Raw genomic sequence first — 25,516 nt, 5'->3', positions numbered from 1 at the left:
AATAAAAGCTCAGATGGTCATTATGAGGATATTCAGCTTTTGTCAGATAGTATGACGCTGCAATATCTCATCAACTTGTCATGAGGCCAAAAAAGTAGCTTATATGACAAGAGGACACGCAGCAGGAGAAATAATCATTAATTCAACACATTCTCCATGTGTTACTTTCAGTGTACGACTTTTATAAGCCGTTTGCATTTATGCAGCTCCAGACACATTTGGTTTCTATTGTATTGGTCCAAAGTGGCTCTTTCAACATTTTGGGTTGCCGACCCCTGGGTTAGGAGAACGAGTGTTAGGTTAATGCCATGAGACCAACAACAACATGTAGTGGGCAATGCAGAAATGTGGATCTTTATGTATTACGCAGGTCAAACATGCATTTCTATAGGTTTTTGTTCTTGGTCGCATGCAGATACTTACAAATAACATCTGCCCACACTTGGATTTATATTTTAAAAGAGTGTGGAGAAGTAAGACTGAAATAATCCTTTGTGGCCAGGAGAAACTAAGACGTCTTTCTTCCAAAACCAAATGTGGACACCTTTAAAACGTTTCTAGAATAAATATAAACTATTTCATTTTTACTTGGATTTTTTTCTCACATTTATTTTTAGCAGGTTATTCTATTATACCTGTCTGCCCAATGGACTTTGTGAATTCTCTGTGCAGTATTGTTAATCTTGAACGCCGCTGCTCGAGTCCTGATTAAAACCAGGAAGTATGATCACATCAGTCCTGTCCTCAGGCTTTTACACTGGCTTACTTTCATTCTGACAGTAGACTAGACAGCTTTGCTTGTGCACAAGTCTCTCCGTGGTTAAACACTAAAATGTATATCTGACATGTTGGTCTCACCTCGACCTTTGTGAAGCTCAGGGACAGACCTTCAGCTGGAGCCCAGAGTCAGGACTAAACATGGTAAACAAGTATAGACTATAACATTGTATTTTTAGATCAGTGTATTAAAACTGAAAGCATTTTAATTTCACTCTTTTTTTTTTGTAATCTTGTTTTTAAAATACAACTACAAAAACACTTTCTGTTAAAACGCCACACTGAAACATTGAATTTAGTTCTTTAGATGACACATTTTCCACATTATGTCTGTTGTAGAAGAGACCATAGTTGCTAAAGAAAAGGCAGAAAAGTGAATTTCAGCTTTTTAAAATTTCAAACATCTATATTTGTGAAGAAAAAATTGTATTAAAGCAAAACCCACACTTTAAACATACTATGAAGCACACAAATGTTTTCCAAAGCTCACTTTGAAATGATTTATGTTAAGAAAATACACAAGTGTAGCACCTCAGAAAACATGACTCATATGTTGCATATGAATGAGTCTAAAATCACATTTGGGGATTAATGGCTTATTATCAGCATCACAAAGAGAGGCTGATTGTAACTATGGCCCTCCCTTCAGTCTAAGCAATTGTCAATCATTTGGGTGAAATGTATTTATTTGTTTTTGTTGTTTTATGCTAATGGGATGCCCCTTGAGATGCAAAATCTAATTTTCAAAATTTCTACAAGGTTTCTTTGCAACAAAAACAACATAAATACAAATAACAGTTCAAGAAGGAGAGATTTTAGTAATTTGTGGTACAGAAAACTTTACTTAAAACAAGTCCATTATTTTTGGCGATTTGGCTCTGGACCAATGACGTTCTTGCATGCTTTGGAGGAACTTGGACCAAATAGGGATAATCCCCAGAGCCTAGATGCTGATTTTGTTTATAGGAAATATCATGGAAAAGTATTGTGACAGGTGGAGAATGGGAGGGCTGGTGAATTGTCTAGAACAAAGGTGGGCAAAACAGGCTTTCATTTTGATTGTTCCAAATTTCCAGTCTGCATACACCCAAGTGGATCCAGGTCCGAGACCAGGAACCACTCTCGGACCCATCTTTTGAGGTGGTCTCGGTTCATTTCCAATTGGACTGAGCTACGGTTCGCTCTGAGATTTCTAAGTTTAAATACGATCCGTGCTCGGAAAGGAATAATTGGACCGAAGCTTCCACTGTAGCTGGTCGTCACGTCACGTGATGTAAACAGATTAGGAATGAAGAAACCAATGAGCCGTAAAACAATGGTTGTTGTTTTATCAGACAGGAAACACGATCCAACTGTTTACTTGTTAGAACTTTTATTTTAAAGCAGCTGAAAACCCTTATTACATGCTTTTCTATGTCTCGTCACATGGTATAAAACGTCATCCTAAAAGCTACCATGTAGTTCCGTAAAAGAATTCTCTTAAAACAATGCCATAACCCCACAATGATGAGCCACAGCGACTCATTGAAATGTAGTCTTATAAATGCAGGCTCATCAAGCTTTAACGGGATACGCATTGCTTCTCACCGTTTTCCCGACCATCTATATGTCATAGACACTTATCAAGACACCTTCACAGCCATAGTCTTGCCGGTATCTGCCTTGTAGCATGCCTCAGCCATACCAAAGTAGCAAATAAAAAGCGTTGTACCTGACAGTGATACAGGCATTCAAAATTGATTTGCGAAACAAAAGTTTGAATAAGTGAACTATTCCAACATGGATTACAAAGCGCAGGATTTCCATAATTTCTGCCTCTAGTTGCCCTACCCGCCCTTGTAATTCCTGGCCAACGACTGAAGAGATCTTTAATCACATGGTTTTGTCTACAAGGTTTGGTTTAAAACAGGAAAGGCCGCTTGACAGCAGTCTGAATACCGACCAAACGCAAGGTTCAGGACTCGATCCAAAACAAATTAACTAGACTCTTTCCAGACCAAATTGTTTTTCCAGTCTGAATATACCCTAAGTCATTTGGTCCACTTTAGTCTTTGGTGTCTTCTGAGAACGCCATATATAAAATCAAACCAAACCAAATAAAAACCAAGGTGTCACAATTATCAACATTTCCCTTCCAGTCATACCAATTCACCAGGAGTGTCTCAAGGAGCACAAATTGGCTCCTTGGAAATTTCTTTAAATATTTAGTCTAGCTCCATCATTCTGAACAGCTCTAAATATCCTTATTGTAACTCTTAGATAAGTATTAGTACTCCTCCCCCATACATGCTCAGTCTTATCAGCCCTCCCAGTTTGTTCAACAATGTCCTTTTTAAACAGATTGGAGTCTCCATCTGGCTGATAAAGGCACGTTCTGTTTCCCTGCAGCTGATTGTGTTCCATTACATCAGGTTTTGAAGATATGCTGCTTCGCTTTCATTCTGTCTATTTGCATACAACATAATGGCTCTTTTATCACTTTGCTCCATTAATCTGTTACTTCAGATATACTTTAACTAGGAGACCTCATGTTTGGACTCCAGTGTGTTAGGTCTGAGCATCAGTAGAAATGAACAGTAAATCTTCCTGTACATGGTATCCATCAAAAATAAACAAAAAAGGCTAATAAATGCCCTGAGACAGACTGGCGCCCTGTCCAGGGTGTACCCCGCCTTCGCCCTTCAGTAGCCGGGATAGGCTCCGGCACCCCCGCGACCCCGACAGGGACAAAGCGGTCAAGAAGATGGATGGATGGATGGATGGCTAATAAATATTAAAAGTGACAAATTAATGAAAAAAGCATGAGTTGGATAATTAACATTGTCTTGTCAGTAACATCACTAGACCTCTTTATTCGTTGTCAACATGGAGATTGAATGAAGAGAAAAGTGCCTATGGTGCCATTTCTCTTCTATCATTTTTATTTGTTTATTTTTATTGCTGAGCTTTGATACAAAACTGTGTTTTCCTACTAAGAAAGTTGAAACTGTTTTGCTTTTTAAATTTTTTTTCTCATTTGTGACGATTAAGTTGATGTTAATTGAAAAAAATAAAGTCAAAGAGAGTATGAAATGACAGTTTTGTCATTTTTTCCCAGAGAATAACTGAAAATATACTTTATTGTGGTGTATCATGATTTATACCTTGGTCTGGGTGAATACTCGATTCTGATCGGCTGCTGGGTGTGGATTAAAAAGTGATAATGCACAGTAATAACGCGCACCTAAAAAAGAAGTTCCGGTCACACAGACCAAACGATAAACTTCACGATAGACTTGTCGTGCGTTAATTTCTCATAACGCACACTTCGTCGGGTATTATCCCTTACATATATCGTCATTGTGAATAAAAACATTTATAACGTGATGCACAATTTTTACCATAATCCCAGTACACTTTCACTATAAAAAGTTACACCATCACTTTTGCTGGGTAAATTTTACCCCATATAATATACCCAACAAAAACTATTAGTTGTTAGAAAATGACTGAAAAATGAGGAATTTGAGAACAAAAAAAAATCCTAAAAAAATAATGACTCTGGAGGCTTGGCGTTTGGTCCATCCATTCCTGGGACATTTGAGACTTTACCCAGAGAACCATGACACTCAGAAAAATGCAGCCAAATGCATTGAAAATCATGTAAATACTTTTTCTCGGGTGAAAATCACTCGATGATAGTGCTCTAGGGTTAAACAACTTCAAAGTTTTTAATACTGGTATGTCTTGTAATAAATTATTGTTTTTGCACATTTTGAGATTTTAGAAACATTAAACTACTATCATCTATATTAATTTGAAAAAAATATAACAGTGTTTGAAAATTAGCCTCAATGATTTAGATGTCAGATGTAACTTGAGTCCAGTTATTCAGTCATGCATTTGTTTGTACTTCTAACAATCAACGGCTTTTAAAACGTGGTTTGTACCAAGAGCGGGTCAGAGCTGGACAGAGCGGATGTGACGTCACCATAGAAAATGCCTCCAGCAAAATGAAGCCAATTTCATTTTTCCATGATACGGATGTCACCATGTTGGAGTCGAACGACAGTGATTGGTCCGAGTAAGAATGAGTAAAGTTTCTAGGGCTACTACTTTCGCCAGTCATGAGTAAACCTTGTGAGAGTCCAGACCCTTTCCACTGAAAGCAGCTTGGAGAATCTGTCAATCAAACATTAGAGGTGGGGGGCCAGTGGACGCCGCATCCTTTTACTGAAGCATCTGTTTGGTCAGTTTATCGCTTGTGATAAAGAAAAAATATCATGAAAAAAAGAAGATTAGCAAGAAGATGTTAAGAAAGATGTATCAGAGCAAGGATGGTTATTCTTACAAATATAATGACTGAGTAACAGCTGTCTATTTCTCAGTAAGAGTCAATTGGATTTTTGCTTCTTGGAGCCCACGGGCACTTCCTATTTGGAACGAGTGGGGAGAGGAGTCAAGCTGTCCAGTGATTCTACAATCTATGGTTTGTACACTCATATACCACATGTTTCTGGGGTTTGTACGTTTTTTTGTTTTTTACTGTAAACTTTGTCATACAATGTGGCAGGAAAGGCCAGTAACTTTTCACAATCTGTGCACTAAGCTTAACTTGAAAGGATTCTTTAGTTGTATACACTTTAAAATCAGCTTCATTGAGGTTTTATAGCAGACTTTAAACAAATGTTCTAATAAACAGTCATGATTTTACCTTTGGAAGAAATCAAACTATGAACCCAAAAGAGACAAACTTTGAGTCTTTTATGAACACGTGTGAGAGTAAAGGAGGAAAGACTTCTGTTGTTGTTGCTTTGGTCCTGTCAAAGGAGAAGCTGGGAGAATCTATTGTTGGCACAGAAGGCCTGCAGACTGAAGTCTCTGCAGCAAAATCTGTGGAGCGTCTGTCCATCAGTGTCACTTATGGACTGACTGCTTCTGTGGACTCTGCATGTGTGTATGTGTGTTAGATGGATTTGAAAATTCAGAAGATTTAATCTGAGCTTGATGGTCAGTCTGAGACTAAGTGCATACATTTGTGAGCTAGGGACTTAGTAGGAGCTGCATTGAATCTGTTGAGCTGTAAAAAGTATGCCCCCAGAAATGATTGTTCCTGCTTTCTACCATCTGGATGTCGTTCACCACATTTTCTTAAACAAAAGTAGCTTTAAATCAAAAGTCTAGCCCCTCCTGCTGGCAGGGCCTGTGATCAACAAAGAAAGATCTGTTAAAGTAAACCAAGCATCAGCCTTTTTTAAATATTTTTTTTGATGTGCAGCATCTCTGAAACCTTGAGGCGAGACGCACATTTTTGAGTAAGAGTGATGGTCAGAGGAAAGCTTCACATGTGGCATGTTTTCCCGCTGCTGCTATTCTGAAGTGCAAGTGAAGCTAATCATCACCATCTGGTGTGGGCCTGCGCTGACACTGGCCAGCCGTTGCCACCTGCATGGAACACAGCAACAGAGCGCTCCCCGCTCTCTGACTGATGGAGGTTTCTGCAACAAGGTCAGATGCTCAGCTGATGAGGAAATTCTTTACAAAACCTCACAAACTGTTATTTCCAAAGAGTTTCAGGGTTGGAATGAATTGATTGGTGTCAGTATAACGTGCATCGATTGCTGGTTAAATTGGCTGCATGTTGATTTGAATGACTACCAGCATACTTTTGAAAATAAAAGTCTGACGTAGTTTGGATACAATCTGTGCTTGTGGAGATGATTGGGATGCTGGTGTCTTGATTTATAATGGGTGTGTGAGCTTCTGCAGCTCTGATCAATCAAAGCTGCGCTGCTCAGAGGAAACAGCTGTCAGCTCATCAAGATGCAACAGCAGTAAAGTTTGTTGAACGAGTCAGGAGGCTGCAGAATAATCAGAGGCTGGAAGATGAGAGTGATTAAAGCTTTTCTGCTGTCTGGAGGACTCTTACAACATTTGTGTTTGACAAGATAAATTTTCACTTTTGTGTCTGTGGAGATTCTCAATCATCTGCATTGGGTTTTCACAGGATTCTATTCTTTAGAGAAACCGGTCTTTAGAAATAGATTTAGAGGTTGTTTTGAGGATCAAGATTTCTTTTTTGAGTTATATTATCTACTGTTTTGAATTTTCAAAATTTTCAACATCAGTTTCTCGAGTGTTTTAGTCATAACTGCCAAACCTTTATGGGGCACCAAAATGGATAGCTCAGTTGTCTGGGTGTAGGACCTGGCTTCACTTCCCAGGATGGGGAATGAGCTAAAAAAAATCCAGTGTGGGTCCTTAGACAAGACCCTTTATGCTGCTGCCTATCTGGGTCTCGCCTTAAAAACGCAGGGTTGTGTGTTCTCAAACCACCTGTGTGAATCAGTGGAAGCTGATTTGCTGTAACAGGATAAGCCGAAAGGTGAACAGCAACAGAGTTCACATTGTAGTGGGTTATTGCTAGCTTGAAGAAGAACATTTTGAATTGTAACTTAATGTCATAAACATTGCTGACCCCTGGCATAGAATATCAGTCCTCAAAACACTAGGAAATGTCAAATGTACAGATGTACTAAAAGTAGTATTTCATTAGAAGTGGAAGCAGAGGACATAAAAAGAAAAAAGCCTTTTTTCAGACTTCCTGGATGAGCTGACATTTCCTCCACAGTGCTGTAACAGGCCGCTTGTGTGTGGTCCGTCGTTCACAGTCTTAGATAAAAAGATAAAAACACCCAAAAAACTGTTTTTTTTAAATGTTCAACTATATTTTCCATTTCTATTTTGCTTATCTCCACAGTAGTACTCTGCTGCGTCATAATCAAGAAATTACATTTTTACTAGCAATCAAAATCCTTCAGTATATAAAAAAAGTCAGAACAATTCTATTTTAGAAATATGGGCATATTTGATGCAAAATAGATCGATTATTATAAAAAGCATGCCGACTTTGGTTTATTCTATACAAAAACATGAACATAAATCCGTTCTAGTTTAGAAATGAAGAGGGGACCGCAAAGGTGTTCTGTTCCACCTCTGTTGCTTTTCAAATTGTTTTTTTTGAAGACCAGAATGATTTATCTTCTCATTAAATTTCAGCTCTGCATTTTTTTATTTATTTTTTTGTTGTTGAAATAAACCGGGTAAATGACGCGATCCCCTTTCAGGCTAAACCATGTGGAAAATTGCCTAACTTACTTTGTAATTCCAAATGCTCCGATGCAAGAAGAAAATCAGATTAAATGTTATTTCTGGCTTTTCTCACTGTTTTTCTTGAACTTGACTTTTGCTTGATGAATTATCCAAAGTTTAAAAGCATGGAGATAAAAGTAGGACCCTGTGACAGCCTATTGACCTGGTGAACAAGAAAATAAATTATCGGTCTGTAATGAAGTGTTGCTTTTTATTTTTAAAAAACAGAGCTCAGAGCTTTAGCGGAACAACAGTAAAGCTTGATTTATGTGAGAAAATGTCGGAAAAGTGAAGAAACTAAGCTGATAAACGCGTTTTAAATGGAGAAATAAGTTCACATTTATGTCAAGTGGCTAAAAATAGTCGTTAATCATTTATTCCTTTAAAGGGTTGTTTTTGCCCTGGTTTATTTTAAGTCTTAACAGATATTTTTAGTCTCTTTGCTGTAGTTGAGTGAAACAACATAAAAAGTCAGGATGTAACTCAGACAGATCCATCAACATGTCAGGGCTTTAGCCAGCACAGTCCCTATTTCCTTTGAGGTTCCATCAGTTGTTCACATTTAGCAGGAAATCTTCAAGTGCTTTTCCACTTACATTAGATTATTTTTGTGACTATAGGACGCCAATTAATAAATGCTCAGATGCATGAACATGAAAAACTCTTGTGTTGAAGTTGTGTTGGATCTAAACCTGTACAGGACAGCGCCCTCTCCCCTTTCCAACAACATGTCTTAACCTTGTTTACTAATCTCCCTTTTTTTACCCTTTTGCTAGCTTAAGCATTAGCAGTGCTTTATTAAAGTATTTTAAGCTAAAACCACAAATATTCTCAAGTTAGTTTTTTGCAAATCAAGCATCATCTAGTCAGTTTAAATGAGGGCCCAATGGTCTCATGGGACTTTAAGACAATCAGTGGGGACAAAACTATGTGTATTTAGTGCAACCACAACATAAACACAACTATGAGAAAATATTACTGTGATGTTGAGTCCCAAGTCGAGTCTCAAGGTCTGCTGTGGAACTGAAATGAGACAAAATACTGGGTCACAACTCAAGAATAGGTTTCTACAAGTCCATGAGATGACGTACAAGTACTTTTTTAAGAGTACCTATTAATACAAAGAAATACAAGCATTTTTATAGCAAAGCTTATTTACTTTTAGAATATAGGTCAACTTTTAGGCCAATATCTCCTCATCAGTCATCATCATCAGTATATTTAGCACCAAGGGAGTTGTCACACTGGATTTTTCCATTCCCACAGAAGAGTTTCCACCGCATCCCAGAGAAAGGAAGCCGGCTGGTTCTCATGGAAATTGGATGCTGGTCAGACTGTTGTGATGATGAGGCTGCAGATCTGCAGATACTGGGACAGATTTAGAAAGTCTGAGAGGGTGTAGAGGTCTCCTACATGTTTACCATCGTCACGTGTGAACAGTTCTGATCACAGAAACTTCAGAGTCATGGAAAGGTTCAAAGCTGACAAGGTTTGTCTGTCTGCCGCAACATGGCAACATCCTCTGTGTCAAAGCAGCAAAGTAAATGTGTCATGCCCCAGCTGAAGACCTTGATGATATGAGTTGTGTCTGCAGTTCTGTTGGTGGTTTTTGAAAGCAGGCCAGTTAATCCTAATAACTATTTTCTGCCTCCAGTTCGTGAGTTACCTGCAGATATTATTATTGAGGCTTTGAATCACACTGCTCATTATGTGGCAGTTTGGCACTATTAGACAAAAAATGCTTAAGAGTTAAAACATGTGTTTTTAAATTAAAATTATTTACACCAATTTTGTCCCACATCTTATTTTATATTTGCAACCATTTTTAGACCAGTGGGTCTTGAGTGGACAAAAACGTTTTTGAAGATGTAGGTCTTTCAAGCATGTTATTGTCCCCACCATCCCCATGGTCATGATGAAGATGGTAGTCATCATCAGTCATCAGCGGTATTGGCCTGTTTCCATTCCCATAAAAACAGAAACTTCCTCTAAATTCCCGTACGGTGCTCTCTGCTCTGACAGCTCTGGGAATATTCTCTCATATGACCATGAATACACTACAAACTAAAAATAGGAGCTTCAGAAATGGATGTAAAAAATGATGGCTGTTGGGATTGACATACTTTTGCATCAGTCTGATAGAAGAGAGTAGTGTTAGTTTGAGATGTTCAGGGAGTTTTGTTACTTCGTGCCTCCATGCACACAAGAATCTGCTGGTACTCAAAGTAGTTAGAGCTCAGTGACTGGAACTGCAAAATAAATAAAATAAATACTATAGTCTTTATAATTGTGGTCTACAAACACCACGAGATCTTTCCTCTATAACTGGTGATTGGTTTTGATTATAGTTCATTACTATCCACTCATCTGTCCTTGAATGTGAGGGGTTGCTATCCTGGCTATTTGTGGTTGAGACCAGTTTACACCGGAACAAGCTATCTATCATAGGGCCCTGTGGAGATGCACACAAACACAAACACACACACATTAATGCCTTAGTCACAACTGGTCTTCCTGGTGGAGTAGATACTTGCTGTCTGCGTCAAAAATTGCCAAACTTGCACGGGCGGGAAATATCAAGATCGTAGATTGATCAGTGAACCAGTAGAGCAAAAATGTTGATGCACATTTTTTCTATGACCTTGCTGTGGGTGACGGGTCATAGCTAACACTTCAACAACACTTAAGGGTAAGTGGGGGTAAAGTAGGTGAGGGGCTGTTCAAGTGAGAATGGTCCACCCGTTGCACGCTCCATGCTTGAAGTCTGATTTTTACGAAATTGGACAATCAGAGCATAGTTTGAGCTGTAGTATTATGCAGTGCTGTTTGGATTTCATCATCTCTCCCCCTGAAACCTACACATTGTGCTAGGGGCCAGTTAGTGCTATTCAAGTGATTAGTGTGTGCTCTGTGCTTGTGGCCTGACTGTTAGCAATGAGGAAATTGGACAATCATAGTGTAGTTTATGAGGACGTCCTACGAGCATCCTTCTGGGACTAAAGTATTACCTGGAGATCTCGTGTGAGTAGCGTGTGCGTGCGGTTGGTAAGAAGCCAGTGCACATACCAAGCAGCACCAGTCGACCTCTGATAGAAAGATTTGCAAGTTGGATTCCCGCCTTGCCCGTCCCTGTGTTGAAGTGTCCTTGGACACTGAGCCCCACATTGCCTCTGGTAGAAGGTTAGCACCAGTGTTTGGCAGCAGAGCTGCCATCAGTGTGTGAATGTATGTGAATGGGACTGAGACTGTAAAGCGCTTTGGGCCTTCGACGCCGGGTCGCGGGGGCAGCAGTCTAAGCAAAGATGCCTAGACTTCCCTCTCCCTGGCCACTTCCTCCAGCTCCTCTGGGGGAACTCTGAGACGTTCCCAGGCCAGCCAAGTGAAGTAGTCTCTCCAGCGTGTCCTGAGACTTTCCTGGGGCCTCCGCTCGGTGGGGCATGCCCAGAACACCTCCCCAGTGAGGCCTCCAGGAGGCTTCCAGACCAGATGCCCAAACCACCTCAACTGGCTCTTCTCAATGTGGAGGAGAAGCACCTCTACCCCGAGCTCTCTCCGGGTCATCGAGCTTCTCACCCTATTAGGACACACTCTTAAACCTGTCAGTGTACAATCCCCCCTCATGGACAAGAACCTCATCTCCAAGGGAGCGCCCAGCCACCCTCCAGACAAAACTCATTTCTGCTGCTTGTAGTCGGGATCTCATTCTTTCGGTCATGACCCAGAGCTCATAATCATAGGTGAGTACTGGAACGAAGATCGATCGGTAAATTGAGAGCTTTGCTTTCTGGCTTGGCTCTCTTTTCACCACAACGGACTTATACATACTTCCCAATACATTTACCACATGCGCAACAATTGAACGTTCCATTCTCATGACGTCCCGTAAGATGGTCATACGAGCCTCAAGGAAACTGGAAGACAAACCTGAACTCCTTTTAAGATGCGGTCGCTCCTCTGTAACTCCCTTCACAGACCCAGACATTCCAAAAACCTGCTGCACCCATAGAGTTTAGACCCTGTGCATGCCACTAAGGCATAAAAGGGCATTTGGAGAGTCCTGACTGAACATGAAACACACGTTTAGTCTGTAGGAGTAAACTGGATTTGCTTCTTCTATCCATGCAATGTTTTTCCAGAAGTCAGATTGCATTCAAAGTGCGTCACTGATCTTTCCACATTGCTATGGTTTTCTTGTTGCATGTCTTCCAAACAAACTGCACTTGTTCAGCCTTCTTCAAGTGGCTTCCATGGACTTGTACCATCTTTCATCAATTTTATCCTGCCTGAGAGATTTTTCCAACTCTGACCTTGGAATGAATTTTGCTGTTTATTGGAAACTGCGTCTTGTGTTTTCCACTCATGAAGAATCTTTTTAAGCTTTAGGAAAATAAACTCTAAATAATTAATAAAAAGATTGCATAACTTTTTCTGAAGTCATGTTTTTTCATTCATTTACTATAGAAAAAATAATGCAGGAATATTACAACTTCTGCAGATTTATTGTGTGTGTGTAGATTCCACATTAGTTTAAAAAGTGACCTTCTGAACCCCCAAAATATCTGGCAGCAATAATTTCTTGTTGAGGACGTGTTGTTGTGTTTGTCTCCGTCTTGGCGTACTGTGAAGAAAAAGCACCACAGCACAATTGCTGAGGTTTGCTTCTGAAGACACCATTCTGTCAGTCAAACTGTGATGTGCACACGAATGGCAAAACATGGATAAAGAATATCTGCAGGTGGAGCTCATTGTTGCAGCTCAAAGATGTGTTTCTATAAAAGAAAATAGCCCTTGTCTCAGTGCCTGTAGTCTTAAAGCATAAAATACCATCACATTTTTCAAGTTCTCAACCCTTCAAGCGTGCAAGGATTTCAAATATCTACCTTAATGTCCTGTCATGGCGATGGCATTTCCTTTGGAAGTTCAGCTTTAGAGGATTTCAAGAGAAATGGGATTTCTACAATGTGATACGATTTCATCATTTCACTCATAAGGAAAAAGCGTGTGATTACACAGGTACTCCTGCTGCATGACACACAAACACACCCCAAAAGTTTCTGTCAAACACACATTAGTGAGTCAGCCGTTGGTAGTAGTGATTTAAAGTCCATGCGGTGCAGAATCAGCAAATCAGCCTCAGAAAAACAGTAACAGATGCTGTGTGTGTTTGGGAGTGTGTGTTTGCATGTTTGTGTGTGTTTGGGAGTGTGTTTAAGGTTGTGTACCCGCTTTGCTCCCCTCTGAGGGCTTGTGTTTGAATGTTCGGTTGTTTTATTGTATTTTAGTTTAAACACTTTGTCTAGCAGATTGGAAACAAAGGTTCTTTTAGACCAAAGTCTCGCACGCTGTGTTTAGATGCAGCGTTATAGTGTGTTATGCAAACACTCTGTAGCTTTTTTCAATATATACAGCTTATGTAACAGTTTTCTGGTCATAACTATTTAATTTTATTCTAAAAAGTCTTGCAAATGTGCTTCATATACACTTTTTTGTTGAAGAGCTGCACATGCAGTACTGTTTTAACTCTTGTGCTAATCTTATGGCGTCCAGATGACCTAAGCCTTACATTGACGTGTTATCCAACTCATGAAGGATGAAGGTGGACAGGATTTCATGTCTGCCACAGACACTGATGAAAATCAAAAATCATTGAAAATAAAAAGTTCAGCGCACTGTCCACTCTCAACGTCAACATACCTAGGATAACACAAGGGTTTTAAAGGGGAGTCGACTGTTATTTTATTCAAGCAATAGAATAAACACACATTCAAAGTCACTGGATTCGTCTAAAACAGTGTCATTAAATATATTGTTGTGGTATAAAAACTAACACAAATTTAAAAAATTTTAACTTAAATTCTATTTTTAGATTATGGACGATTACGTCATTTCCTTTTTATATTTTTATGCCTCTGGCAGCATAAGGCAACATAAAAATTCTTAAGCTGCTTCATATAAATGCATGCTGATTTTAATTTAAATGTGCTCCTCTGCACAGGAAAAACCTCCAATGAAGACACATTATGCAAAGTGCATGCGGACTAGATACTTGAATGTCTGGGCATTACCATGAAGTCTTCATGTCAACTAGTGCTGAGTGTGAGAGCGCCACAAATGCTGATGTCAGTTTGTTACGTAACTGCTGCTGTGACATTGAGCTCAGCTCCTGGCTTGTCTTCATAGTGGGGGGGGCTGTTGTTTTAAATCCACGCTGTCCGCACGACCCGACCTTCAGCGCACAAACACACAAAGCCAGATTTGTTGTCTCAATATGCAAATGAGACATTTGAAAATAAATCACTGTTGAATGCACCAAGAATTTACTCCGCTGTTTTCAGAGGAGTTATTAAGTTTATAGGTCTGTGCGCTTTTGATAAAGTACTTTTTAGAAATCTGGATTCACAGAAGGAAAATAAAAAGCAAACCAGTTTTTCATATTTTCCGTCTGACTTTGGCTCCACTCAACTCCTGAGAGTTTCATTGTCAAAAAATTATGGAGAGTGCTCTAGAGATACAGTTTCTTCAGCTGGGACCTTATTAGCCTCATTTCTTTATAAATCTCAGTGATAATTTGGACAACAAAGGCTAAAACGACATGCAGCAAAATAAATGGCAATTTTTCTTTTTATCCTTCATGTTTTGGGTGCAAGGAATTGGGAGGATAGAGAGGGATTCTGCATGTTTTTAATTTTGTTTTCAGTTGTTTTAAGTCTGTAAAGCAATTTATTTATTGTTGTATGAAAAGTATGGGCTCAAAATAAGGCCATAAAGATTCTGCATGTTTACACATCAATCAAATTTCATCATACTGCAAAATAAATCTTCCCCAAAAAATTAGGTTCTCAAATGTGCGAGTCATAATGTCGTGTAGTCACAACGTGCAAACCAGAGTCTCAAAGCGGAAGTTGTATTTACTTAAAATTAAAAGTTGTAAAATTCACGCAGTGAAAATGGATTAATTCATTAGCTAAGCTAACATTAACACAGACTTCTGAACAATTAAGATAGAATTTATGAGACATTTGGTCCTATAAATTGCCGTATTCATAGAATTCATCAGTACAAAAATAACGGTTTATATATAGAAAGATAATTTTTAACATTTCACTTACTTTTGTTCAAATCAATTTCCACTTCCGGTATTTATTAGACGTCAATCGGCCATGACGGAGTGCCTTATATCCATCCGCCATGACATCCGCCTTGTTACCTGCAGCTGGTTGCCTCTCTACACATTTGAAAACCTACATTTTTTCGCAGATTTGTTTTGCAGTATAATGAAACTTGATTTATGTGCAAACATGCAGAATATTTATGGGCTTACTTTGAGCCCATAGCAAGTGCTTTATTAAAAACAAAAATTGGAAATATAAAAAAGTTGGTCATTTTTTACATTTTTAGTAGCAGACAAGGCAATTTTTACTTTTGGAGGTTGCACCATGTTTTCAGAGGTTTCTGAAGCAAACACTGTTGTGATGATCTTTGGTCTCTGCGTGGAGCTCACCTTTATCCTTGTCAAGCCTCATTTTGACCGAAGACACTGTCTCTGGCTGTCTGCAGAACCCGAAACCTTTCTGGCGGATCTCCCAGACCGCGACAAACGAAGAAGATCCACTTCATCAAAAACATGAAGCAGTACGACACCAGAGGCAGCAGGTGGGTTTCACTCTCACACACTCACAGCTCTGGTCTGTACAAACATTTGCGCCGTCAAAGGAAGACACAAAAATCCGCTTTGTTAAGATAAAGATGTCATTTACATGAAAGTGTGATGGTAAGTTCAGCCAAGTTTCTCTATCTTGAAGTCAAAAGTAAAGAAAAATCTAACTCTGGTTTCATCCCCTTCATAATTAGTATCTTTGATAAAAGAAAATGCATTAGATTTGTTTATAAAGTGTCTGAGACACAATGGAAAAAAAAAAGATAGGACACACTCTTAAACCTGTCAATGTACATTCCCCCTCATGGACAAGGTGAAAGGTAAAAATAGAGAGCATTGTTCCCCTGCTTTAGCTGACCCCCATCCAGGTACAGATGATGCTAATCCTTCCTGTGTTTGGTTACAGAAGACAGCGAGGTCAGAACAGCTGGCTGAAGCTTCAGGTTGAGAAACCTTCATGTCAAAGAAATGACAGTTTGTTGCAAACAGCAGCAGCGAGAGCTCATGTTTTGTTAAGTCTGTGGCAGAACTGTTGTCAGAAAGTATTTGTAAAATTTGAGTTTTGCACGGAAAGATTCACTGGAATACAGCATGTCAGCACTGCTCAGAGCCTGTGGGGGCTTTTTTTGAGGCTAGCAGAGATTTACATTCTTGGCGGTTTTCCACTGTTGTCCAGTGACAGTGGAGTGATACAAGGCTCAGTCAGGACAGGCTCTAAAAGCCGTGTCGTGTATGAACACGTAGGAGCTCATATCTACAGTTACTAAGAATGACGTTTCTTTTCAGGGTCTGGCAATAGTTTAGTAAAAATGTTCCATTTCAGTTCCCGTATCCACCAGCCTGATCAGTATACTGTCACACAGAAAAGTCTAGCTTTGACTGCAGCAGGAGCGGACCAGTTCCCTACCTTCTTAAACCCAAGGTTGTGTAATAAAGTTTTCTAAAATGTCATTTTCCTCAAAGATGTAAAGAAACCACTTATGATTGTGTTATCAGTTTTCAAGTCCAATTTGATCAAAACCAGTCTTTACAAGAACTTTATTTTGAAAATCCATCTATAAACATATATTTCTTTGAATTAGTGCACTCTGACCTCCCATCATCTAGATAGATTTCTTTACATAATAGGAATCTTTTTTTTGTTTTTTTTTTTGGCTGACAACAAGGCAGCTTTAAAAATAAGGTTAAATCCCTAAAGTAAAGAAAAAAAAAAAGTTCCAAAGTTACACAGAACTGTAGATTAAAAACAATTGTGGTTATTATCTCAGAATTGTCAGCTGAAATGTTACATTTAAGAGAGCTGGTTTTCCAGTTATTGACTCTCCACGTGAGTTTAGTTAAATGAAACATGACATCTTGACATGGCATACAATGCAAAATATCATTTCAATCCATGTGAACTAGAATCCTCCAACAACATACAGTTCTATCGACTTTTAGAAAAAATCCTTCAAGTGCAGGAAACTTCAGGAAACATGACATTTCCTTATTTTGCTGAAAGTATGGCTCTAAAGCCTCATTGAAGCTGGTTTAACTGAATAAGTGTCTTAGTTGAAGAGCTATTCTTCTTAAAGATATGATAACACCATTGTTATGATTGTGTCTACGCTGAGATGTAATAAGCTATCCAGTAAATCTGCAATAAGCCGATGATAACCGACTGCTGCACGCTCAGATGGTATGTAATAATTATGGCCCGCAGCAGGTATTTTTTTAAAGTAAACTTTGAGGAAAAATCTCTGTCAGGCCTTGTGTTGGTCGCTCTTTTAAAATAGGCTTCCTTACATTCTCAATAGATTATGGACCAGATTAATACTCAAAAGAGAGTTTCCTGTTGGTTCATTAGGCCTACTAATCTAATTAAATTGAATCCAACCTCTGGTTCATTAGTGCAGCTGTCAGTGGGATTTGTGCATTTAGTTGAAGGTGATCCTGGAATATTCTGTTATGAAACATGTCATTTCCAAATGAATGACAGATCTCCTCAGATGAACCTCAGGGAGATGCTGCTGCTGTTTCCTCTCAGCTCCCTGGTGACTTCCTGTCCTCCACTTTCCCATGCATCATAGGAAACAAGCTGTGAGCTTTTGTGTGACACAGAGCAGTGTGTCACCAACTTAGCTTTGATAAAATCCAAGCGTTGCTCTTTGGGACCCTTCTGTGTTCGTGACCACCAATGGTTCTTTCACAAAACGGTCTTCTGCCTCTGTTCTCCTGATGTCAGCTGACACTCTCCTCTCAGTGGTGGGTTATTGGAGCCCTCGTGCGCACATCTCCATTGGTTTATGCTGTTGCAGAACAAAAGAGCTTTAAAAGATGTGTTGTGGAATACGTGTGATGGAAAGCATCGCTCCTTTCACACAGCAATAATGGCAAACAACGAGTCTTTGTCTGAGCTTTTGTTTGCGGAACACATCTACTCAATAATGCAGCCACAGACAAAGTTGTTGAGTTGCCCGCCCCGCATTCTGTCATAGTCTTTCAAACATTTATTCTTATTATTATGTTGGTGTGTTGAAAGAAATATGAATGCCAAGTTGCTGTTCAAAGCTTGTTTTCAGGAAAATGTATTTGATTGATGCAGCATGAACAGAAATAGGGAGAAATATAATGAAAGACCTTCATGTTTGATGTCATTAACAATTGATCTCACAGTGTTTTATTGCATAGCATCATTTTTTATCTCTGCAGAAGCTGTTACAGCGAGCTGTAGTACCTTTACAAACAACTTCTGTCCCGCCCCCTAAAAACTGCTGATTCAGGCTCTGGAGGCGTTACGGAGGCAGAACAAAATCTGTTACACAACATGTCATTTTGAACTTTGGGAAAACAAAAATTCTAAAAGGGGTGACAGCGCAGTTGAGTATTAATGCTCCTCTAATCAAATTTATTTATGAAGCTGAAAATATTGAAATGTAAATACTTACTAGATCATTCCATCCTAAGAGTCATGTATAGAGCACATTATGAAAGTCTGCCACATAACATAAGAAAAAAAAAATTTAAAAAAAGAAGAAAGAGCAATTACCACCTAAAAGGACATGACATTTCCAAAACCAATAATAAAAAAAATAAGCCTTTCAGTCCAGGGTATCATGGAATAATCTTGAATAATTAATACAAGAGTGTAGTTCAATTATTACATTTTTAAAAAAATTGTGAAAAAAGATAAACCCTCACACAGTAAGAATTATAAGGTCGTTGGGAATAGGTTAAATAAAAAAAAATAAGACATATTTGGTTTATTTTCTTGTGATTTCTTGTTCCTTTTGCTGTAAGTTTCTCTTTCGTTTGTTTGTTTTATTTGTGTGCTATTGCACTTTTACCAGCCTGTTGACAAATTAATGTTACAATACAAAAAGATTTGGTTAAAATAACTTGATTGATGTCGTTAAATGGGGCAGAGACAATAAGTTTTCTTATTTCTGTCCTCTGTCATTTTCACCATCGACAAGAGTGTTATGACATTTTTTGTTAAATGCTATGAAAATGAAATAAACTAAACTAAAATAAATTCAGTTTTATTATGTTACACTATATCACACAGATGACACATTCTCCAGCTAACCAGCTGCTGGTCTGTAGTTTAAACGAGAAGTTTGTTGAAGTAAGTTTGGGGTGATTCTGCTAAACTCTTTGATTTGTTTATATTGTTTAATCCAGATTATATAACAGCCTTAGTGGACTTACTGCTCAGTTCAGCAATGTTCTGATTAACTGCGAAGCTGATTTGGCTAAATTTCGTATCACAATCTGTTCTCTTTGGCTAGTCTCCGTGGACTACACGTCATGTTATTCCCCCCGGTCACCCGGGACCTCTTTTTTTGTGGCAAAAACAAAACAAAAAAAACCTCCACATCAATGATCTAAACTCTCTTGTGTTTAGCCTGTTTTAGAGATTGTGTGTTCCTCACACTGAGTCCGTTTCTGTATGCCGAACATAATGACTGTAAACATTTTCCTCCTGAGACTGAAGCTGGGCGAGCAGAGCTGCACGTTGCTCCACATGGGGTTATACCCCAGAGACAGAACAGCTAAAAACATCCATGTGTTCTTAGACGAGTGCAAGTGAGTCCTTACCGACTGTTTTAGTCTAATAACTGTTATCCACACAAAAATATGTTTTTTTAAGTAGTGTTTTTTATGTCCTGCTGTTCTGTTCTGTTGTTTTGTGTTGGATCTGATTAAAAATTCTTAGCAGGTTTTCTGTGATGCAGCAGTGATCAACCCAAATGAGTACATGCTTGGCTAAAGATCTCTTTTCATACTCACCTAAATGTCTTTTGAGCTTTAATTTACGAGTTCCGTTGGTGTGATTCTGGTGAAAACATAAACAGCCACATGAGCACCTGTTAAAACAGGAAGCTGAAGTGCCCCCACCCACCACATTTTTACGACTCCTCTATCTGCCCTCGATGAAGCTTGTAGGATTCCTTTTTCTGGGTTTGACAGTCATTTAGGATAAACGTGTGTCAGTACAACGTTCTGTCCCTGTTTATCCATCTCCATCTTGTCTAGTTTTTTAGTCTTCATCATTTTGGTGATTTGTTTCTAAGTCCTTCAGGTTCTTAGCAGGTTTTGTGTTTCCACCAACCTCTGTGGGTGTTTCTCATCTGGACCTCCAAACTGAAAACTACATCTATGTTTCTGTACCAAAGCTTGATTATGCTTACAACAGTGAAAAAGGAAGTGACTTCCAAGGATGATATCTTGATCTGGTCTTGATCATATTGTCTTGATGTTTGTTAAATAAAAGTGGACATATAGAAAATTTTAACTGTAAAATTTAGTCTCAGCCATAGTCACTGGATGCACTCTTTCTGATGTCACAGTTCTTCTTGGCAAAAGTGAAGGCTTAAGTATACAGGAGTACTGTCTTTTCTTCCCCCAACTCAACAAAAATCTAAAAACAAAAATTAAGCAAAATAATTTAAATTTAAACCTTGTTGAGTTCACCTATGGGTCTGCCACTCTACCAATATCAATAAACACACCTCTAAATTTGCACAAATTGAGCCCAATTTATCACAACTAAACAAAAAATTACACCATTATTTTTTTTTCCTTTAAATAAAACTAGACTTTCTTAATGTAGTAGTTGACTCTCTTCTAACACAAACAAGCCTCCAGTATTCCTTTTAGAATCATTTGGTTCTTTCTGGTTTGCCTGAAATTTGGATAAGTAAGTTTGTTGTCTGGTTTTAACCAAATTTAGAGGCCAACAAATCATGGCAGCCAAACCTGTAAAGCCTTCCTGTTGACAATGACTGGAGCAAAGTGTGTATATAAATACTTGTTTTACTAGTACAAATCTCAGTGTAATGTAAATGTTGAATATTCATGTGTAACTTGACCACAGAAGTAGAATAACCGGACATGGATATGACAGACTGTTATTGATGTCCTCGGCTGTGTGGAATCTATGATTTTCCTTTTTTCATTTCTGTTACCACATCCGGTTTGAGATTGATCAATAATCACCCCTATTAACTAAATAAGTGAACATAAAGATGAGATAACATTCAAACACACCCTCAGTACTCCAGGTTGGAGTTGATTCTTCTGTTTAGTCCAATGACTCGGCCCGCTGCTCCCCTGAGCTTTGGCGTCCCGGCTGAGTCCTGCGTTTGCTCGTGTCAGCTCAGATGGTGAACCAGCTCAGCCTCATTGTGACGCATCTTTGCTCATGTTTCAGGATCGTGCTCATCTGCGCTAAGAGGTCTCTGTGTGCTGCCTTCTCTGTCCTACCATACGGAGAGAGCTTCTACCTCAGGTAATCAACACACACTCACAATAACACACACAGTCCGTCTAGATATGGATCTGCTTTTAGAAAAATAGGCAGTTGAACAGGAAAAAAACGGAAAAGAGAAACTTAAAGAGGAGGAACTTAGGTAGGAGAAGGAAAAGAGACAAGGATGAGTTTCTGGATTCTCAGAATGTAACTTCAGGCCTCGCTGCTGAGAAATACAAACAAACCCATGATGTAATCGCAGTTAAACATCTAGTTTGGTTCCAACACAGATCAAAACATAAAACACTGCTTACTACCTCTCATTAAAGCAAAGAGCTATAAGTTAAATAACTTTTATGGTAAATGATCATCATTGCTTTTTCTCTTCATCTTCCCTCATAAACACACAGCTTCAGCTGCAATTGTGTGACTTATTGCTTCACATAAATACTTGCACACACCAATACACACAGAGACACACTCACGCACGGATCTGTGGGCAGTTTCAGAGGAAGTTAACTTAATTATGGTTATGTGGAAATGGATGCTGCGGTCTGACAGTGAAACCTCAGTGTTCAGCTGAGAGATTACTGGAACCTTTCAGCTACAAATCTCACAATCTTAAAGCTGCTTTCTGCTTTTAAAGACACACTCGGATGAAAAACGTTTTTTTGTTTGTTATTAACGTGTTCTTGTGGTGTGTATATAGTAGCATTTCTGAGTCTTTGATAGGATTACGTTGTTTGAAAGGATTACGTTGTTGGTTTTCTGTCTCCATCTTTATTTTCGCAACCAAGAACATGTGAATTACTTGAATTGAGATATAAATCAACAGTGTGACAGGAGTTCTAATTAGAGGCCTCACACGTCTTCTATCTTTAGTGACCCCACGCTGAACCACCCCAGGAGAAGACACTCGTCGGGGAACATCTCCACCACCTTAGAGATGCTGCCGGGGCTCGAGGGTTTCCACCTGGACCCTTACGGCAGGGTGGGTGTGCCCAACTGTTAGAGATTTTAACACAACCCCGAAGGTTGGTGCTCAGATGTTCTTCTTTTATTCCTTCCTTCCACCTGTTAGTCGGTGTCGTACGCCCAGTTCCTGTACCCCACGAATGCTCTCGTGAGGCAGAAGCCAACATCAGCCAGCGACCTGACTCTGCAGATCCCCGTGTCCAGGAGCACGCACAGCATGCCGGGCAGGAGCTGCCCTCCCAGCCGCCTGAACAGCACCGTGGGGCTGGACCTGGGTAATCCACACACTGAAGCACGCCTTCATACAGAGGAAAAAAACGTTGAGAGATACCAGTCTTCAACTAGAGCTGGGCGAGAAAACGATAATGATAGATATCGCGATTGGAACTATCGCGATAGACTTTTATTTTGAAGGGTCTGAAATTGATACTTGATAGTTGCTAGCATTTTCTAGTCTTTGGCAAGTAAAAATTAACAAGTAAATGCTTGTATCTAATTATTTATGCTTGTTAGCTCTCATTTTGGTAAAATGTTTTGGACCTCTCCACTTCCTTCATCTGTACGCAAGGTAAACAAACGCACGCGAGTCACCATACCCCCACGGTAACTTCTGCTAATCTCCGTGTAACGTTTAGTTTCGGTTAATGAAGCAGCAAAACATCTGGTGATTTTTAACGGCAGCCAATCAGAACTGGAAGACGAGGCTGCTTGATTTATAGCAGCAACCAAAAGCTTAATAAAAAGTGTTGATTTAGTGACTGCGATGTAGCATTAGCATGATGCTAATGATGCTAAAAGAAAAAAAAATTATATACATGTATATATATATACCGGTATATATATATATATATATTTTTTTTTTTCTTAATTATTAAAAAAATAGATGCATGATTTCCAGTGCATCAGTTATGTTGAAAGCATGATAGTAAATAAATATTTAAATCTAAACAACCAGCTGATGATCACACATTTCTTTTTTGAGCCACAGAGCGTTCAAATTTGACAAATATAGCTTTTTATTTTATATATCGTCATTGCCTGATATAGATATATATATATAAAAACTGTGTTGAGATACAAAAAATTGCACACGGCCCAGCGATATCTTCAACTGAAGGAAGTTAGGTGTTTTTTTTGTTTTTTTTTTTGTGCTCATTCTCAGTTTCAGAACAATTCTGCTAATATTTATACAGGTTCTGTGGTCTGATTTCAGCTCACTGTCTGGTTCAAAACACCCAGAAACTTTAGAGTAAAAAACTATTATTTAAAACGTAGAAGCAGAAAACAAATCTCTAATCTGTGACAGGCTGTCAGCGTTCAGCTTACTCTGTGTTTGAGGGATGGCTGAAAGACTGTAATCAGAGCCTCAGTCGTACATCATGATGCAGCCGGACACTCAGTGACATTAAAATAAAGCTGTCAGGAGGATTTGTTTTCTTGAACTGAGATGTGAGAAAAGATTCATCCATGAAACAGTCACAGAGTGAGGAAAATGTGGGAAAAGATAAAACATCTGCGACGGAGAATCAGCATCTGCACATCTGAAGCAGTTGTATGACCTAAGTGTCACGTCCTTCCCCACACACAGATTGACTGAAGCCTTTATTAGTTTCTAATCCAGAACCTTTCATTAACACAACACAGCTGCGTCAGAAACACATGTGTTCAAACACTGATGTCAGCTCTGTATTTTTAGTCGCCCTCTGATGTCATCCGTCAGTCTCTGGGCCTGCAGAGTGGCCATATTTGCAGTTTATGTTTATTGGTAAAATTAAGCCCAAGTCAGTCAAATTAGTGGGGGTTCAAAGGCTTCAGTGCAGCAGCTGTGACATGTAGACCAGCTGTTTTCCAGCTTACAGCTGCAGGTCCAACAGGGATGTTTGTTTTCCTGAAACAACGTCCTCTTCCTCTGTTTGTTTCTGTTTCACATTCATCTCCACACTTATCTGCCGCATTTGCATGAGAATGACGTCACAGGGGGTTTATAACTATACACGCACAAAGCTCCCCACAGGATCCCATTCAAACGATGAATGAGGAACTGGGAGAATCTCTCCATGTGTGACTGGAGCTTCCTCCCACCCACAAAGCATTACACGTCAGCCTGACAGTCTTCTGGCAAAGTTCCCCACTGCACACGCAGAGAAGCCATTAAAAGTTCAACATTCCTCCTTGATTGTTTTCATATTTGTCTTTGCAGTCAAGCAGCATGTGTGTGAGGACCGTTCTGAGTGGAATAAAGCAGATGAAGTGACAGAATGACTTCATCACCAGATCCTCATTAGTCAGACAGCTCCATTCATGGCCTCTCTGTGTTGTGTCCATGCTTTGGTGTTCATACTGGGTTGTGTGATTTGTTTGTTTTCAGGTGTGGAAGATGTGACGGATTACAACCCCAACCTGCTCAGCGACCCACAGTGGCCTTGTGGGAAACACAAACGGGTGCTCATCTTTGCCTCCTACATGGTAGGAAACCAAAGTTTGAAGCCTTTTAAAAACATTTGATTTGCTACCATTTTTCAATATTTGGCAAGACGATCAAACCACTTCAATAAAAGCTTTGGGGTGTATTCAGACTGGACACATTTGGTCCGTTTAAAGTGAACCAGTTTGTTTCCCCGATAATCTGGAACAAAATTTCAGTCTGAATGTGCAGAAGTGGACCCTGGTCAGGGACCAGGAACCCTCTCTGACCCATCTTTTCAGGTAGTCTCGGTTGGTTTCCAATCGGACTGAACTTCGGTTCACTCTGAGTTTCCTCAGTCTGAGAACGATCCGCTCCAGGACGGAAATAACTGGACCAAAACGGCCACCGTAGTCAGTCATTGGCGGACAAACATGGAGTAGCGATGCAACAGCAGCTTAAAGGTGGTCCACACAAAATACCAAGGTCTCAAACCACTAGGTGAACTCGTAGAGTAAAACCTTCATGCACGTTTTTTCTATGGGCGTGCTGCGGGCGACAGGTCGTAGCAAACGTTTATATAACATACAAAGCTTGAAATTAAATTTTTATTGAAATGATCAATAAAACAAATGAGCAAATGTCTCTTGTTCATAGGTGATAAACAAATGTCATTTGAAATGTTTTGGGGAAAAAAAAATGTAAATAGAAATATAAACTGCTGTAAAAAGGTGTAGGACCGTACAAAACTTTTCTTCTACCCACTCGTTTTCAAGCACATTGTTTTGCTTTATTTGTCAACTTTTAACTCTTGAGTTTATTTTCATTTTGTGTTTGA

At 39.2% G+C, this 25,516-nt stretch overlaps 1 protein-coding gene across 1 annotated transcript in view; it reads left to right on the top strand.

The window, feature by feature from the left end:
- cables2b (Cdk5 and Abl enzyme substrate 2b) overlaps nucleotides 1–25,516 on the top strand; it is a 53,753-nt gene that overhangs the window by 14,310 nt on the left and 13,927 nt on the right. The window contains exons 2-6 of the mRNA XM_024293455.2: nucleotides 15,466–15,561; nucleotides 21,261–21,338; nucleotides 22,182–22,290; nucleotides 22,381–22,549; nucleotides 24,643–24,740. Coding sequence (XP_024149223.1) covers nucleotides 15,466–15,561; nucleotides 21,261–21,338; nucleotides 22,182–22,290; nucleotides 22,381–22,549; nucleotides 24,643–24,740 — 550 coding nt within the window. The remainder of the gene's footprint in view (nucleotides 1–15,465; nucleotides 15,562–21,260; nucleotides 21,339–22,181; nucleotides 22,291–22,380; nucleotides 22,550–24,642; nucleotides 24,741–25,516) is intronic.

The sequence above is a fragment of the Oryzias melastigma genome, linkage group LG7 (genome assembly GCF_002922805.2).
Source record: "Oryzias melastigma strain HK-1 linkage group LG7, ASM292280v2, whole genome shotgun sequence".
Taxonomy (NCBI): Eukaryota; Metazoa; Chordata; class Actinopteri; order Beloniformes; family Adrianichthyidae; genus Oryzias; species Oryzias melastigma.
The sequence above is the reverse complement of the archived record's forward strand: the minus strand, read 5'-3'. Positions and strand labels throughout refer to the sequence as shown.